Source organism: Oncorhynchus nerka, linkage group LG11 (genome assembly GCF_034236695.1).
Source record: "Oncorhynchus nerka isolate Pitt River linkage group LG11, Oner_Uvic_2.0, whole genome shotgun sequence".
In the NCBI taxonomy this organism is placed as follows: Eukaryota; Metazoa; Chordata; class Actinopteri; order Salmoniformes; family Salmonidae; genus Oncorhynchus; species Oncorhynchus nerka.
Window position 1 is genome coordinate 11621409 of NC_088406.1, and position 17169 is coordinate 11638577.

At 45.1% G+C, this 17169-nt stretch overlaps 1 protein-coding gene across 1 annotated transcript; it reads left to right on the top strand.

Moving 5' to 3' along the window:
• The first annotated feature begins 5745 nt into the window (after window positions 1-5745).
• On the top strand, window positions 5746-10771 carry LOC115137732 (extracellular calcium-sensing receptor-like). Its single transcript, XM_029674060.2, has 11 exons — window positions 5746-6192; window positions 6302-6593; window positions 6812-7054; window positions 7214-7312; window positions 7476-7791; window positions 7874-8046; window positions 8202-8432; window positions 8932-9055; window positions 9150-9343; window positions 9453-9731; window positions 9845-10771. Exons 1-11 carry the CDS (start codon window positions 5963-5965, stop codon window positions 10271-10273), a joined length of 2610 nt encoding a protein of 869 aa, XP_029529920.2. The 5' UTR covers window positions 5746-5962; the 3' UTR covers window positions 10274-10771.
• Window positions 10772-17169: the final 6398 nt, after the last annotated feature.

Here is a 17169-nt window from a genome sequence, read left to right on the forward strand (position 1 = left end):
GGGTTCCTGCTCTTTAGGCCAAAGGCAGATGACCTCAGGCCTTGGATATTCCAGGATGATATAGTGAAGGCCTTTTGTTCCATAAAGTGTCCAATGTTGTTGGTCGTGGTTTGGCCTCAGGCCAGTAAGTGTGAGCAGAGCCTGCTGAGCATCTGGTACATGCCATTGGCTTGGGCGAGTGTAAGAGTGGGGGTTGGGCCTGTTTGCCCGGTCACTCCCTGGGTATATGTGTGACTTCCATGTTGAGGCCCTCTTTGCGGGGGTGGGGTGCATGGGGTGGGCAGGAGTGGCATAGGTCTGATCTGAGGGGGCCTAAATGGGGTGTGGGCATGGTTGACGTGGGGGGGTGTTGATTGGTTGGGGTGGGGTTGTGGATGTGTCTGGGGGTGCTGTGGTCTGGATGTAAGTCCTCTTGGCGTGGGTCCTCTATGTGGAGGTCCAGGGGGGGTCCTGCAGGTCTTGGAGGGTGTCTCGCTGGTCTGGGTGGGGTGTCTATTGATCTGTTACTCCTGTGTGAAGTGTTGGGGATACGTTTGAGAGCGATGTCCTTTAGAGTCCGGGCAAAGGTGGGCACTGCTGCCTTGTAGAGGTGGACCTGGTCATAGAGGCTGTTCAAGTCCAGGGTGGAGTGGTGAGCCAGGAAAACATTTGATTTTGAGGCACAGTCACTGGAAATACTTGCGTTTACCCGCTGTATTGAGGCAGGGTGGAAGTCTTTTCGTGGTTAGCAGGGTTGTGCGTTCCCCACTTGTGCGTTGGGGAAAGTAGAAGAAGCCTTTTCAATCACTCCCTTCAGTGCAGTGGCCACCCTTTCCTGCTGTGCTCTCAGATCGTTTGTGCCTGTGTGTATTATTATGTGGATGGGTGAACCTAGTTGGTCCTCAGACAGAAGGTCTAGGGCGCGCTGGGTGTTTGGACACCAGAGTTTAGACACACTGTGTTTGGGAAAACGTTTTTTCTTCTTCTATATATTTCCCATTTGAGTCCATAAGGAGAACAATCTGTGTCTTGTGTTTGTCCTCAGTGGGTGTGTGGGGGGGTTGTCAGAAGGGCTATCAGGGTGGCTGACAGGGGGGTGCTCAGAGGGTGTGAGAGCCGCTGGGCTTCGGGTTTTTCTTTTGTCTGTTCTGCTGTGATGTCGACTCTATGGTCAGGGTCTGGTGTGGACTGTTCTGCTGTGGTGTCGAGACTTTTGTCGGGTGCTGAGGTGGGCTGTTCTGCTGGCTTCTCTGTGGGGGTGGCCACCTCTCTAGTGGGTTGTTCTCTGTCACACGCCATCCCCCTCAACCTCTACTCCAGCAGTCTGATCCTCTCCTCTAGTGCTCTGTTCTGCTCCTGCTCTTTCTCCTGTTGAAGTTGTCTCACCACTGTCCAGAGTGCAGATATGTCTCTCTCCACCTCTGGTTAAGGGGATGTTGTTGTGCTGGAATGTTGTCTGGGTCTGTGCTGACTGGAGTGTAATCACCTGCTGTTCCAGCTCCACCTGCCTTACCTCCAGCTGGGTGAATTTATCCTTCATTTCAATGAGGGAGTAGTAATCTGTGCTTATTTTCCACCATCATTTGCAAATAAATTCATAAAAAATCCTACAATGTGATTTTCTGGATTTTTTTTTCTCATTTTGTCTGTCATAGTTGAAGTGTACCTATGATGAAAATTACAGGCCTCTCTCATCTTTTTAAGTGGGAGAACTTGCACAATTGGTGGCTGACTAAATACTTTTTTGCCCCACTGTATAATGAAGAGGTCTGGTTTGACCAGCTTGGGGTGGGGGTATCTTTATCAAGGGAGTTTTTCCTTGCTGGGCTAATTCTTTAATTTTGTGAAAGTCCAGCTGAAATTGTTTGGGGTTACCCTGTACCATTACTGTTCCGGACTTACAGAGGTTTATATTAGCTGACTCAGAGTCCTCGTTGTCAAGTATCCTGAGTTTCCACCCCTCGCTACCCCCCCCACACTCTCTTAACAAAGGGGTAGTACTATGCCATGCCAGGGGATGGTTTGTGTGGAAGATACGGTTGCTGATGTTCCCATTTTTGTAATAGTCAGCAAAAAGTGTCTCTTGATTTTCCATGAGGAGCTTCACTTTGTAATATTTTCTTGCCTTAACATTCTTTACATACACGGGGTACTATATTTTAATTACCTCTGAACAGCAGGAGGCAGCTTCTAAGGCCTCTCCATTTGGTTGGGGTAGACTGTTTGACTCTCCTCACTTGACACGTCAGTGCAAGTTGAAGCTATATCAAGCCTGGCAGAATTATGTTAGCATTCAGTTCTTATAAAGTAATGTCATGTATTTTTCTTCTTGTCTCTCTCTCTCTCTCTCTCTTTCTCTCTTCCCCTCTCTCTCTCTCTGTCTCTCTGCATGCTGGGAGTGTTTGGTGCATGCCGGGAATTGTTTGAGTGAAGGAGTGCACATGTTGTGGAGATTTAGTTATTCACAACTTTCTTTCGGTTTTCTGTTTCTTGGTGGCATTCTTTTGGTTTTCTTCTGTGCATGATCAAGGTTATTATTTTTATTGTGGTAAAATTAAGTATTTTGTTTTTCGTATCGAAATTACCCTGATTTTGGCGGGTTGGCAGCCCGAATATGGATGCCGTCCCTGTCACTTCGGCACGGCTTTAGGTGTGTTACTGAAGCTACTGTCACGGTGGAGGAGTTTCTGGTAGACGTAGGAGAGAAGGTGGGCTATGAGAATGTTGCTTATGCATCCTGGAAGAATAAAGCGGTGGTGGTATTTCTTAAAGAAGTGTGTCTTGTTGATCAGATGGCTGAGCATGGTGTACTTCTTAAAGAAGAGGTACTGATGCCAGGAATATAGTACATATGATTAGTATGTGTGGATAGGAAACACTCTGAAGTTTCTAAAACTAGTTAAATCATGTCTGTGACTATAACAGAACGTGTGGAGCAGGCAAAAGCCTAAGGAAAACTGTTCACAAAAAAATATATATATATATACTTCCGCCAGTTGCCTGTATTGTCTATGGCAAGGGAAAATAGATAGCGAGCAGTTTACAATGCCTACAGCTTCCACACGATGTCGCCAGTAGTGTCATTTGCTTTGAAGTTAATCCTTGGTGAGATGAGAAATAGGCACTTCCTGTCATCGAGTACACAGCTGGAAGTTTTGAGAGAGAGAAAATGGAGCATCATTTCAAGAATTGCTGCTATTGAATACAGATCGCCCCGTGATCAATTTGATCGATTATTAACGTGTACTAATACCTAAAGTTGGTTTACAAAAGTAGTTTGAAGTGTTTTGTCAAAGTTTATCGGCAACTTTTTTAATTAAAAAAAATGACGTTGCGTTTTGTAAAGCTGCTTTTTCCTGGATCAGACGGGCTTCATAAATGGACATTTTGGGTATACATGGACGGATTTAATTGGAAAAAAGACCCAATTGTGATGTTTATGGGACATATAGGAGTGCCAACAAAGAAGCTCGTCAAAGGTAATGAATGTTTTATATTTTATTCCTGCGTTTTGTGTAGCGCCGGCTACGCTAATTCCTTTGTTTACGTCTTTTTCCGGTATTGCGGGAGGGGGGGGGGGTGCATGCTATCAGATAATAGCTTCTCATGCTTTCGCCGAAAAGCATTTTAAACATCTGACATGTTGGCTAGATTCACAACGAGTGTAGCTTTAATTGAGTACCCTGCATGTGTGTTTTAATGAAAAAGTTTGAGTTTTAGCGAGTACTATTAGCATTTGGCATTGCGCATTTCCATTTCCATTACGCAGACGTCTCACCTTGCCCTAAGAGGTTTTTAAAGAAGAGTGTCTTGTTGATCGTATGGTTGAGCATGGCGTACTTCTTAAAGAAGAGTGTCTTGTTGATCGTATGGTTGAGCATGGCGTACTTCTTAAAGAAGAGTGTCTTGTTGATCGTATGGTTGAGCATGGTGTACTTCTTAAAGAAGAGTGTCTTGTTGATCGTATGGTTGAGCATGGTGTACTTCTTAAAGAAGACTGTCTTGTTGATCGGATGGTTGAGCATGGTGTACTTCTTAAAGAAGAGTGTCTTGTTGATCGGATGGTTGAGCATGGTGTACTTCTTAAAGAAGAGTGTCTTGTTGATCGGATGGTTGAGCATGGCGTACTTCTTAAAGAAGAGTGTCTTGTAGATCGGATGGTTGAGCATGGTGTACTTCTTAAAGAAGAGTGTCTTGTTGATCGTATGGTTGAGCATGGTGTACTTCTTAAAGAAGAGTGTCTTGTTGATCGTATGGTTGAGCATGGTGTACTTCTTAAAGAAGAGTGTCTTGTTGATCGTATGGTTGAGCATGGTGTACTTCTTAAAGAAGACTGTCTTGTTGATCGGATGGTTGAGCATGGTGTACATCTTAAAGGAATGTTTATTAAAGTTATAACGCTTTTTTCTCCGTCAACAAGGGTAACGATTTCAAATGTACCGCCGTTTATTCCAAATAAGCTATTGGAGCATGAGTTATTGCGCTTTGGGATGTTCGCCAGTTCCAAGCAGCCCAGAGATTGTTGTACAGAGGCGGTTCTAGCTGGGTCGAAACAGCCTACATATTGATGAGGAGAGCGGGCTGTTTGGGCTTAGACAAGCACCTTTTCCTCTTTTAAAGCTGGAAGGGGTTGATTTGCCTGGCCTGAGTCCATTTTATGAGTCTGTTATACAGGCTTGGAGGGTTCTTGTCAAGTCCCGTAAGGCCTGCACGCCACCAGGGATGTGGCTTTTTGAAGAGCCTCTTTTCCACAACACTGCCATCCAGTCCTGTGTTCTGGGTTCAGCCAGCCTACGTTCATGCCTGTTAGGCGTGGGGTGTACCAAGCTGGGTCCCAACCTGTCCCAGGTTGGTCGGGATGATTGAACTGATCACTGATTGGTTCTCAACGTTGGGAGAGGTTTTCTCTTCCCAACCGTATATATTTGGGCCAAAGTACAGGTTCAGTAAAAAGGATGTAGTTGTGTTGTTTAATTTTGTGTTAGGGGCAGCAAAATTAGCGATATGGAAGACCCGAAAGAACATTATTCGGGGACAGGGGTCTGTGGATGTGGTGGGAATGCTGGAGGGAATGTTGGCAGCGAGACTAAGGGTTGAGTTTTCCTATTATAAACTTGTCAACAATATTGATCTGTTACTGTGGAGGAGGAATTAGAATTGTGTTTTTAATTGATGTGTAACTGTGGTTTTGTATGAGTATTTATTGTGTGGTGGGCCCCCAGACCCAATAAAGATTATTTAAAACTCAAACTCTCTCTCTCTCTCTCTCTCTCTCTCATGCTCTCTCTGTCTCTATCTCGCTCTCTCTGTCTCTCTCTCACTGTCTCTCTCTCTCACTGTCTCTCACTCTCTAATCAATTTAGCCACAATTAATAAAATAATTTATAGTACAGTATGATGTAATATTGTCTGAATGGATCAATCAGATGTTGTTGAAGAACAGATACTGTATCTCCTGTACTACACATTACCTTCAATAACATCACCCTCACAGGCTTTCTCCAATTACCCCCAATTACCTGCTCCCCAAGTTATCCTCCAATAACAAGTCCCCAATTAACCCCCTCCTGCCCCTCCCTCCCTACAAGCACCCCCTGGTGGCCGTGTGCTTGTTTTTTAGCCGGGGGCTCATTTCTCCCTATATCAGCAGCTCCCCTTCTCTCCTCTTCCTCTCCCTCTTTCACTCTCACACTCTGCAGGAGATGCGAGACTGACAGAAACTCATCCTCTCTCTCTCTCTGTCTGTCTCACCAGGATAAGGTTTTCTGTTGCCAAGTAGTGCAGAGGTAAAACAAGGTGTTGTGTGTCAATCACTGTTTTTCCACATCTGGTTACAGGTGTCTGTGGTGTATATCTTCACTGATGACACTTTTTGTTAATATCATTCTGTCTACAGAGTGTTCTGTCTACAAGTTCTTGGTTTGGTCTCTCTCCAACAGGTGACAGAACTCTCCCAGTCTTCGGCCTTGTCTCTCTCCAGGTGATGAGCCTGTGTGGTTGGCTGTGGCTGCTCTACTGTCTCCATGTCTCTGGGTGTGTCTGGGGTCTGGATGGAGGTGGAGAGGGGGCTTGTCGGCTGATAGCTAAGCCCGTCTCAGGCAGTGTTTATCGGGCAGGAGATGTGGTCATTGGGGGCCTGTTCCCCATCCATGTGGAAGCCCCTCTACCAGAGCAGGAGTTCAGGAGCATTAAGGGAAATTCTACCTGTACAATGTACGCAGCTTGTGTGATAGCAGCTTTTTGTCATTGTGTTTTAACTTGAAGGTAATGTGTATTCAGTTACCTCCTATCTCTCTGCTTCTTCCTTTCTTCCGTCTGTCAGTTTTAAACAGCGTGCTTACCGCTGGCTCCAGACTATGATCTTTGCTGTGGAGGAGATTAATCGTGACCCAGCCCTCCTGCCTAACCTCACCCTGGGGTTCCTGGCTTCTGACACATGCCGGTCAGATGGCACCACCCTGGGGGCAGCCCTAGCCATGGTGAGCGGCAAGGAGGCCTCCGTGGTGGGCACAGAGTGTGGCACAACCCCTGAGGTTTCCGTCATCATCGGGGATGCCCACTCCTCAGCTTCCATCGTGGTGGCACAGACCCTCGGGCCGTTTGATTTACCCATGGTAGGGGTTGGAATACAGGTTGGGATGAGATGATGACTCTTCTCACATTACATTTCCATCTCTATCTAGATTTCTCTGTGACCAACTTTTACTTTCCTTCTCCCTCTGCTCTCCTTCTCTTACACATTATAATTATCCTTGACTCTCGCTCTCTCTCTCTCTGTCTCTCACTGTCGAACTTACTCTCTGTCTCTCCCTCTCACTTTGTTCTCTCCCAGGTGAGTTACTTTGCCACCTGTGCGTGTTTGAGTGACACCTGGAGGTACCCCTCATTCTTCCGTACGGTACCCAGCGATGCCTTCCAAGCTCGGGGCATGGCCAAGCTGCTGCGTCAGCTGGGCTGGGTGTGGGTGGGACTGGTGTCAGAGGATGATGACTATGGCAAGTTTGGGGTTCAGCTGCTTCTCCAAGAGCTCCAGGGATCTGGGGTGTGTGTCGCCTACTCTGAGGTCCTCCCCAAGGTATAACCTCACTCTGATGATCTGACAATAAACTCTCTTTTGCTCTATCTTTCTCTCTCTCTTTCACTCTGACTCCCCCTCTCTTCCAGTCTAACATATACGCTCTCTCTGATATTCTCTGACACTCTTCCCTTTCTCTCACTGATGGTCATCCCCAAGTTACCATCTAAGAGACAGATCAGGCACATTGCAGACACCATCAGAGGATCTACTGCCAGAGTGGTGGTGGCATTTGTAGGATTCACGGGTCATGCAGAGGTGAGCAGTTACCAATCAGAGTATTGTTACAAGGACACAGCTGTAGCAGTGTCCTTGTGTCTTACCGTGTCTTGATGCCCTTTACAGACACAATCATTTCCTAATTGATAATCATGCATTTCATCTTGACTATCTAGATCTCTTTAACGATTTCATTCTCCAGGGCCTGATGGAAGAGGTTGTCCGTCAGAACATTACAGATAAGCAGTGGATTGCCTCAGAGGCCTGGGTCACCTACTCTACTATCGCCGCCCCGACAAACCTGCCTTCTTTTGCCGGGACAATCGGTTTTGCCGTGAAGAAAGCTGACATTCCCGGCCTGGGGCCTTTCCTAACACGCCTCCATCCAGACGGGGACTACCAGAAGTCCGACCCATTCCTGAGAGATTTGTGGGAGGAGATGTTTGTGTGTTCTCTGGGGGTAGACCTCAGCGTGACGCTATCGTCCAGGCGACAGTGTACTGGGTCAGAGGTCATACGTGAGGGAGACTGTACACCTAAATCTCTGTTTTTTGTCCTGATTCCCAATGTTATCTCAGTAAAATAAAGTGTCAATCCTAGGTGAGGGGGAGAGCCAGTATGCTGATGTGTCTCAACTGAGAGGCAGCTATAATGTGTACAAGGCTGTGTACGCCATCGCCTACGCCATACAGGATATGATGGCCTGTCGACCAGGGGACGGAGTCTTTAATGGTGGACAGTGCCCTGATATCAGGAAGCTTCAGCCCAGCCAGGTGAGAATAACATGTGGATCTGTTTTCAAGTTAAGAACACTAATCTTTCCAGTCAGTATACAGTGAAAACACTTTGTAAGGTTTGAATACTAAAGAACAAAAGCCACAACTGGTTCTAACTCTTAATCCTGTACCAATGCCCTTTTCTCTTTGAGATTGTTCATTATCTGAGGGGAGTGAACTTCAGTACTCCTGTGGGGGAATCTTTCCACTTCGACATGAATGGTGATCCGCCTGCCTCTTATGACATCATCAACTGGCATGTGACCCCCGAGGGGACGGCAGAGTTTGTCCAGGTCGGACATTTTCTGTCCTCTGAGGGATCGGACGACCAGTTTCACATCGACATGGATAAAGTGGTGTGGGGTGGGGGCAGCGGAGATGAGGTTAGAACTGTTCAGTTTGGTTTGTGTGTGTGTGTGTGTGCGTGTGTGTGTGTGTGCGTGTGTGTGTGCTTGAGTGATAGAGAGAGATTTATTGAGATTTTCATCCTGAAGCAGACATTCAGAAAAAAAGAAAGACATTAAGAAGACCAAATAAATAACAGGGGAATGGCATCTCAGCCAGAAAGTCAACATGACACTGAACTTATTCTCATTTAAAATGACGGCCTACCCCAGCCAAACCCTGAAGATGCTCTGAATCATGGCCAAATGTGAAATTGTTTGGATTTGAACCAGGGACTGTAGTGGTGCCTCTTGCACTGATATGCAGTGCCTTAGAATGCTGAGCCACTCAGGGGGAGCATGATACAGAATGTGAGATATTTGTGTGTTCATATTCCTGACATAGTCTCCAGAGGGGCCCAGCAAGCCTGCCTGTCTGTGTAATAATGATGATAATAGCGATGATGATGATAACTTCTTCCTCTCCCCCCTCTGGTAGGTTCTTGTGTCTGTATGTAGTGCTGACTGTCCCCCTGGTACCAGGCATGCGGTACAGAAGGGGAGGCCTGTGTGCTGCTTTGACTGTCTGTCCTGTGCTGAGGGAGAGATCAGCAACACAACAGGTAGTCTATCAACGGTTCTGATTCCAATTCATATTTTTCCTCCATCCTGATTGGTCCTGATTTGGGCTCCTCATTCTTCTTCCTTCTCTATCAGGGTCAGTTGAGTGTATTAGGTGTCCAGAGCGGTTCTGGTCCAACCCTGATCGTACGGCCTGCATCCCCCAGCTGGTGGACTTCCTCTCCTACAGCGACACCATGGGCGTCATCCTGTCTGTCATCTCAGTTTCCGGGGCAACACTCACAGCCGGTGCCCTGGCCACCTTCCTCTACCACCGTCACACGGCCCTGGTGAGTTGAATCGTATGATCATTTATAGAGGTACTGGACAGAGATGAGATTGTGTCATTTGATTTCTGACATCACTCGGTCTAATTTATCTTTCTCTGTCTCGTTCCAGGTGAAAGCCAACAACTCTGAGCTCAGCTTCCTGCTCCTTCTGTCGCTCAAGCTCTGCTTCCTGTGTGCTCTCGTTTTCATTGGCCAGCCGAACCCGTGGACGTGCATGCTGAGACACACCCTGTTTGGTATAAGTTTTGTGCTCTGCATCTCCTGTCTGCTCAGCAGGACTGTGGTGGTTCTGGTGGCCTTCAGGGCCACTCTGCCTGGAGAGAACCTGATGAGATACTTCAGCCCCACCCAGCAGAGGATGGGTATCTCACTCTGCACACTCATCCAGGTGAACATCTAGTTTTTACTGTATTCTATGGGAATGTAGTTGTTTCCTTCATTGACCATATTATTTGTTTACTAGATACCTAGTTTTCCATCCACCTCCGTTCCCTTACACAGGTGCTGATCTGTGGACTGTGGCTGGCCTTAGCTCCACCCCGACCTGCTGAGAGGAGGGGCAGAGAGGGTCGGGGCCCGAGGGTCATCCTGGAGTGTGAAGTGGGCTCTGTGGTCGGCTTCTCTCTGGTGCTGGGCTACATCGGCCTTCTGGCCTCCCTCTGTCTCCTTTTAGCCTTCCTGGCCAGGAAACTCCCAGACAACTTCAACGAGGCCAAGTTCATCACCTTCAGCATGCTGATCTTCTGTGCCGTGTGGATCTCCTTCATCCCTGCCTACGTCAGCTCTCCTGGGAAGTACACAGTAGCTGTAGAGATCTTTGCCATCCTGGCCTCCAGCTTTGGGCTGCTGTTCTGTCTGTTTGCTCCAAAGTGTTACATCATCCTTCTGAGACCAGAGAGAAACACCAAGAAATATATTATGTCCAAATAGAAACCACCAAGAAGCACATGATGTCCAATTAGAAACCACCAAGAAACACATGATGTCCAATTAGAAACTATTATGAAACACATGATGTCCAATTAGAAACCACCAAGAAACACATGATGTCCAATTAGAAACACCAAGAAACACATGATGTCCAATTAGAAACACCAAGAAACACATGATGTCCAATTAGAAACCACCAAGAAACACACAATGGACAAATATTAACTTACACTTACTCAAATCCCAGAGCTGACAAGGTACAAATATGTCGTTCTGTCCCTGAACAGGCAGTTAACCCACTGTTCCTAGGCCGTCATTGAAAATAAGAATGTGTTCTTAACTGACTTGCCTGGTTAAATAAAAAAATAAAAAAGGTAAAATCGTGATTTAGGGCTTGTTGACATTCATTTCAACAGGGGAATGTCCATTCTGTTTGGAAACATTAATTTCCTGCTATACCTTCACTATATTACTTTGTTAATAATTGTATGTGCTCCTATAATGTGTCAGAATGAAATACGTCTATATGAACAATACCAATAAAAGATGACGTAGTGTCTACTCATGCTGGAAGATTTAGTATTGAGTTTGTCACACAGAACCTACAGACCCCCTACACATGATTCCTTCGTCACCCAGTCAGTGTGTGTGTGTGTTTGTGTGTGTGTGTGTGTGTGTGTGTGTGTTTGTGTGTGCATATGAGTGTGTCTGTCCCTCATCGTATAACAAAATGAAAACAGGCACATTCCACTGCTTACTCACTGTGGGAACCTCTCCACTCCCGATCACTCCCTCTTTATACCCAAGAAGACACAAGGCTGTAATCACTGCCAAAAGTGCTACAACAAAGTACAGAGTAAAGGGTCTGAAAATGATGTGTATGTGAGAGTTCAGTTTTTTTAATATAAATTTGCATTCATTTTTAACAACCTCTTTTTGCTTTGTCATTGTGGGGTTTTGTGTGTAGATTTACGAGGGGAAAAAAACTATTTAGTCATTTTTAGAATAAAGCTGGAAAGGAACAAAATGTTGAAAATGTTAAGGGGCCTGAATACTTTCCGAATACACTGTATGTTCTCATATTTCCAGAGTTGCTGGAGGGCTTTGGAAACCCATGTATGTATTTGTGACACCATTTCGAATCTCACCATACCTTCTCTGCTATGCAATCTGGTTTCAGAGCTGGTCATGGGTGCACCTCAGCCACGCTCAAGGTCCTAAACGATATCTTAACCGCCATCGATAAGAAACATTACTGTGCAGCCGTATTCATTGATCTGGCCAAGGCTTTCGACTCTGTCAATCACCACATCCTCATCGGCAGACTGGTTTGGTTTCTCAAATGATTGCCTCGCCTGGTTCACCAACTACTTCTCTGATAGAGTTCAGTGTGTCAAATCGGAGGGTCTGCTGTCCGGACCTCTGGCAGTCTCTATGGGGGTGCCACAGGGTTCAATTCTTGGACCGACTCTCTTCTCTGTATACATCAATGAGGTCGCTCTTGCTGCTGGTGAGTCTCTGATCCACCTCTACGCAGACGACACCATTCTGTATACTTCCGGCCCTTCTTTGGACACTGTGTTAACAACCCCCCCAGGCAAGCTTCAATGCCATACAACTCTCCTTCCGTGGTCTCCAATTGCTCTTAAATACAAGTAAAACTAAATGCATGCTCTTCAACCGATCGCTACCTGCACCTACCCGCCTGTCCAACATCACTACTCTGGACGGCTCTGACTTAGAATACACCTACAAATACTTAGGTGTCTGGTTAGACTGTAAACTCTCCTTCCAGACCCATATCAAACATCTCCAATCCAAAGTTAAATATAGAATTGGCTTCCTATTTCGCAACAAAGTGCTGCCAAACATACCCTTGTAAAACTGACCATCCTACCAATCCTCGACTTTGGCGATGTCATTTACAAAATAGCCTCCAATAACCTACTCAACAAATTGGATGCAGTCTATCCCAGTGCAATCTGTTTTGTCACCAAAGCCCCATATACTACCCACCATTGCGACCTGTACGCTCTCGTTGGCTGGCCCTCTCTTCATACTCGTCGCCAAACCCACTGGCTCCATGTCATCTACAAGACCCTGCTAGGTAAAGTCCCCCCTTATCTCAGCTCACTGGTCACCATAGCATCTCCCACCTGTAGCACACGCTCCAGCAGGTATATCTCTCTAGTCACCCCCAAAACCAATTATTTCTTTGGCCGCCTCTCCTTCCAGTTCTCTGCTGCCAATGACTGGAACGAACTACAAAAATCTCTGAAACTGGAAACACTTATCTCCTTCACTAGCTTTAAGCACCAACTGTCAGAGCATCTTACAGATTACTGCACCTGTACATAGCCCACCTATAATTTAGCCCAAACAACTACCTCTTTCCCAACTGCATTTAATTTATTTATTTATTTTGCTCCTTCGCACCCCATTATTTTTATTTCTACTTTGCACATTCTTCCATTGCAAAACTACCATTCCAGTGTTTTACTTGCTATATTGTATTTACTTTGCCACCATGGCCTTTTTTGCATTTACCTCCCTTCTCACCTCATTTGCTCACATTGTATATAGACTTGTTTATACTGTATTATTGACTGTATGTTTGTTTTACTCCATGTGTAACTCTGTGTCGTTGTATCTGTCGAACTGCTTTGCTTTATCTTGGCCAGGTCGCAATTGTAAATGAGAACTTGTTCTCAACTTGCCTACCTGGTTAAATAAAGGTGAAATAAAAACAAATATATATATTCTACATTTTGTGGAAGAACATGAACTGCTTTGGAGGCACATAGTTCCACGGAATGACAAACACATTTAATGTAGACCTAATACGGATTGTGTTCTTGAAGTTTTGTCAGGACGGAGCTGTTTTTGCTGCACATTGTGTTGCAGCGATCTGTGGCCAGACCGATGCAGTTTGTTGTCATCAAGAAACCTGAACAAGGCATTGGCAAAGGTCAGTGAATCAGCAGCTGGAATGATTATTACATCCCAAGTTATCTACAGTTGCAATGCTGGAGTGGCATTTGGATGCGTGTCCATCACATCTGCCAGTGTCACACTTCCGCATCTGCGGTGAACGGTGGTAGAGCTAGAGTGGTGTTTGTCAGACCATGAGACCATGAGACATCCCGAAAACTTTATTAGTCCAGTTAGGCTAGTTGAGAACAAGTTCTCTATGAGGTGAAAGGTGGCAGAGCTAGAATGGTGTGTGCCAGGCTTGAGACATCCCAAAGATCTGTCTTCTCAGGTAAACATCTGTAGCGTCCGATTGGTTTGACCTACAAATTATAACTTAAAAAAGAGGAGACTCTCACAAACACGTTGGTGTTCTCCATGTTGCTCCACGACCCCCACAAGTATCAGGAGACTCTCACGAACATGTTGGTGTTCTCCATTTTGCTCTACGACCCCCACAAGTATCAGGAGACTCTCATGAACACGTTGGTGTTCTCCGTGTTGCTCCACGACCCCCACAAGTATCAGGAGACTCTCACGAACATGTTGGTGTTCTCCGTTTTGCTGTACGACCCCCACAAGTATTAGGAGACTCTCACGAACACGTTGGTGTTCTCCGTTTTGATCTACGACCCCCACAAGTATCAGGAGACTCTCACGAACATGTTGGTGTTCTCCGTTTTGCTGTACGACCCCCACAAGTATTAGGAGACTCTCACGAACACGTTGGTGTTCTCCGTTTTGATCTACGACCCCCACAAGTATCAGGAGACTCTCACGAACACATCGGTGTTCTCCGTTTTGCTCTACGACCTCCACAAGTATCAGGAGACTCGTCTGAAGCCGGTACCATCGACGTGCCAACTTCTGCTTCTTATGATACATTTTTTTGACTGTCCCTTTTGTTATTTATGAATGTGTTATTCAATGTGTTTCTATGGGCTATAGTTGTAAAGGCCACAATCAATATTTTATCAAATACATTTGTTATATATTTGTTTTATAAATAAAGGGGTCCTACATTTTTTTAAATCAAATAGGTAAATTACCAACAGTGTGACCATCTTAAAAAATGTAATGTCAGTTTAGAAACCCCCACGCAGCGCCTTAGATTCTGAAGAATTAACGGAGTTATTCCCATATGTAGTTCCTGTGTCAAACCATGTCCTGGCATTAGGAAACAAAGCAGCATTTCTCTTGTGTTTCTCCATTTGTGAATGAGAAATAAGATCTAGTGGTGGTGGGCTTGGATTTCTGATTTGCCTACAGGAAGCTTTTCTATCAGCTCCTGTGATGCTCTGAATTAATTCCATTATACCCTGTTCTCTTTCCCAGTCTTTGCTCTTTTTTTCAGCCATATTTTTCCCATTTACCTGGCATTCTGATGGTAGAACAGTGTCTAGCGTTTACCTGGCATTCTGACGGTAGAACTGTGTCTAGCCAGTAAGCGAGAGTATCCAATCGGTTCCTCTGGCCTCAACTCTGGCATAATTAATCGGGTCATAAATTATCTAAATTAGGAGAGACGATGTTGGAAGACTTGAGAACTATACAGCCTTTGTACCAGGATGAAGAAGAGACGTGACAGTTCGAAAACTAATGACGTCATTTTCAGTTTATAACCTGTGGTAAACTGTATCATGTTCAGTACTCTCGAGAATAAACGCTGCTGATTGATTTTGAGACTGGTCTCTGTCCATTTTATGCAAATAAGAGCCTTACAAATTCTTAGGAATTGACAGTGTTTAATTTTAATTGGGTATTAACCTCTTGCTCCTACCTGACACGCAGGCGTCCCATCTAGACATCTGGAAATGCAAATGCGCTACGCTAAATGCTAACAGTACTTGTTAAACTCAAAAGTTCATTAAAATACACATGCAGGGTAGTGAATTAAAGCTACAGTCGTTGTGAATCCAGGCAACAAGTCAGATTTTTTAAATGCTTTTCGGCGGAAGCATGAGAAGCTATTATCTGATAGCATGTAACACCTGTAAGGAAATGCTATTTCTTATGCAGGTGACCAGCCTACTGTTATTGCATTGCTATAACTGAGACAACACATAGCAACGTATTTTCACAGTAAAACATGTTGGGTCCCCTACAGGATAGCTCCCACATTACACACACTAACTGCCAAACCAGCGCACACACATAATCTCCTTTCTAGCCGAACATTGTGTGACCAAGAACAGACAGGCCCGAAGAGGATTCTACGATGACGGACAGACAACTGAGCCAATGGCGGAAGACTACAGACTACACCCCAGCCTGAACCAATCCAAAGATCCGATCTTCTAGAATCAACCTACTTTCTGTTCCACATATAAGGACTGTGTAAATTGTAAACGGTCTCTTTCCTGCTGGTTCTGTGCGAGCTAACGGAAGGGCCGTAATTACGCCGTACCAGATATCTTTACTCTGAATAAACTGTCGCTTGTCGTACAATTTACCACTTTGTCTGAATCGATCCTTGACCGGCTCACCCTTCTACATATCCCATTATCAACACACCCCAAAAGACCCGCAGGGGACGTAAACAAAATAATTAGCATAGTCGGCGCTACACAAAACGCACAAATAAAATATAAAACATTCATTACCTTTGACCATCTTCTTTGTTGGCACTCCTAGATGTCCCATAAACATCACTATTGGGTCTTTTTTTCGATTAAATCGGTCCATATATAGCCTAGATATCGATCTATGAAGACTGTGTGATCAAGGAAAAAAATAGCGTTTTATAACGTAACGTCATTTTTTTAAATTAAAAAAGTCGACGATAAACTTTCACAAAACACTTAGAAATACTTTTGTAATGCAACTTTAGGTATTAGTAAACGTTAATAAGCGATCAAATTGATCACGTGGCGATGTATATTCTATAGCTGTACGTCTGGAAATAATGTCCGGGTAAATCTCAACCAAAATATCCGGTCGGAGACGGGAAGAAAGGCGTTGCCTTGCGTCAGTTTGACCAAGAAAAAAATCCTAGGCAAATGACAAGACTGTTGACATCGTGTGGAAGCTGTAGTTATTGCAACCTCGGCCACATTTAATGTGGTTCACCTTTATCAATAGGTTGAAGTGCACTTTTCGATGAAACGCACGTTCTGTTATAGTCACAGCCGTGATTTAACCAGTTGAATAAACGTCTGAGTGTTTTCTATCCACACATACTAATCATATGCATATACTATATTCCTGGCATGAGTAGCAGGGTGCTGAAATGTTGCGCGATTTTTAACAGAATGTTCGAAAAAGTAGGGGGTAGGAGTAACAGGTTAAAACATGTAGGAATTTAATTCCTGTAACAGTTTACCAGGCATTCAGACGGTAGAATTGTGTGTAGCATTTACCTAGCATTCTGACGGTAGAACAGTGTCTAGCGTTTACCTGGCATTCTGATGGTAGAACAGTGTCTAGCGTTTACCTGGCATTCTGACGGTAGAACTGTGTCTAGCGCTTACCTATCATTCTGACGGTAGAACTGTGTCTAGCGTTTACCTGGCATTCTGACGATAGAATTGTGTCTAGCATTTACCTGGCATTCTGACGGTAGAATTGTGTCTAGCGTTTACCTGGCATTCTGACGGTAGAACTGTGTCTAGCCAGTAAGCGAGCGTATCCAATCGGTTCCTCTGACCTCAACTCTGGCACCACTGCTCATAGCTCTCTCTCTCTCTCCTTTGACTTCAACTTTCTGGCAAATGTTAGCTAGCTGGCTACATAACCAGAGAGTATCTCTGAAACTGTTGGATTATAATTTCTCAGTTTCTCTCCCTTGCTGTGTTGGCTGTAGTTATTTGTAGGACTGGGGGCATTGAGGAAACACAGAAAAGAGGCAACAAACATTTTTGAGGGAGGAGTATGTAGCTAGCTAGTGTCGTTGGTTGAATCTCACGTCACTTGTCGCGACGTGCTGG

Coding starts and splice junctions, on each gene's coding strand:
- LOC115137732 (XM_029674060.2), top strand. CDS start 5,963: ATGAGCCTGTGTGGTTGGCTGTGGCTGCTCTACTGTCTCCATGTCTCT. Junction 7,055..7,213: donor ACTCTGAGGTCCTCCCCAAG/GTATAACCTCAC, acceptor GTCATCCCCAAG/TTACCATCTAAGAGACAGAT. Junction 9,344..9,452: donor ACCACCGTCACACGGCCCTG/GTGAGTTGAATC, acceptor GTCTCGTTCCAG/GTGAAAGCCAACAACTCTGA.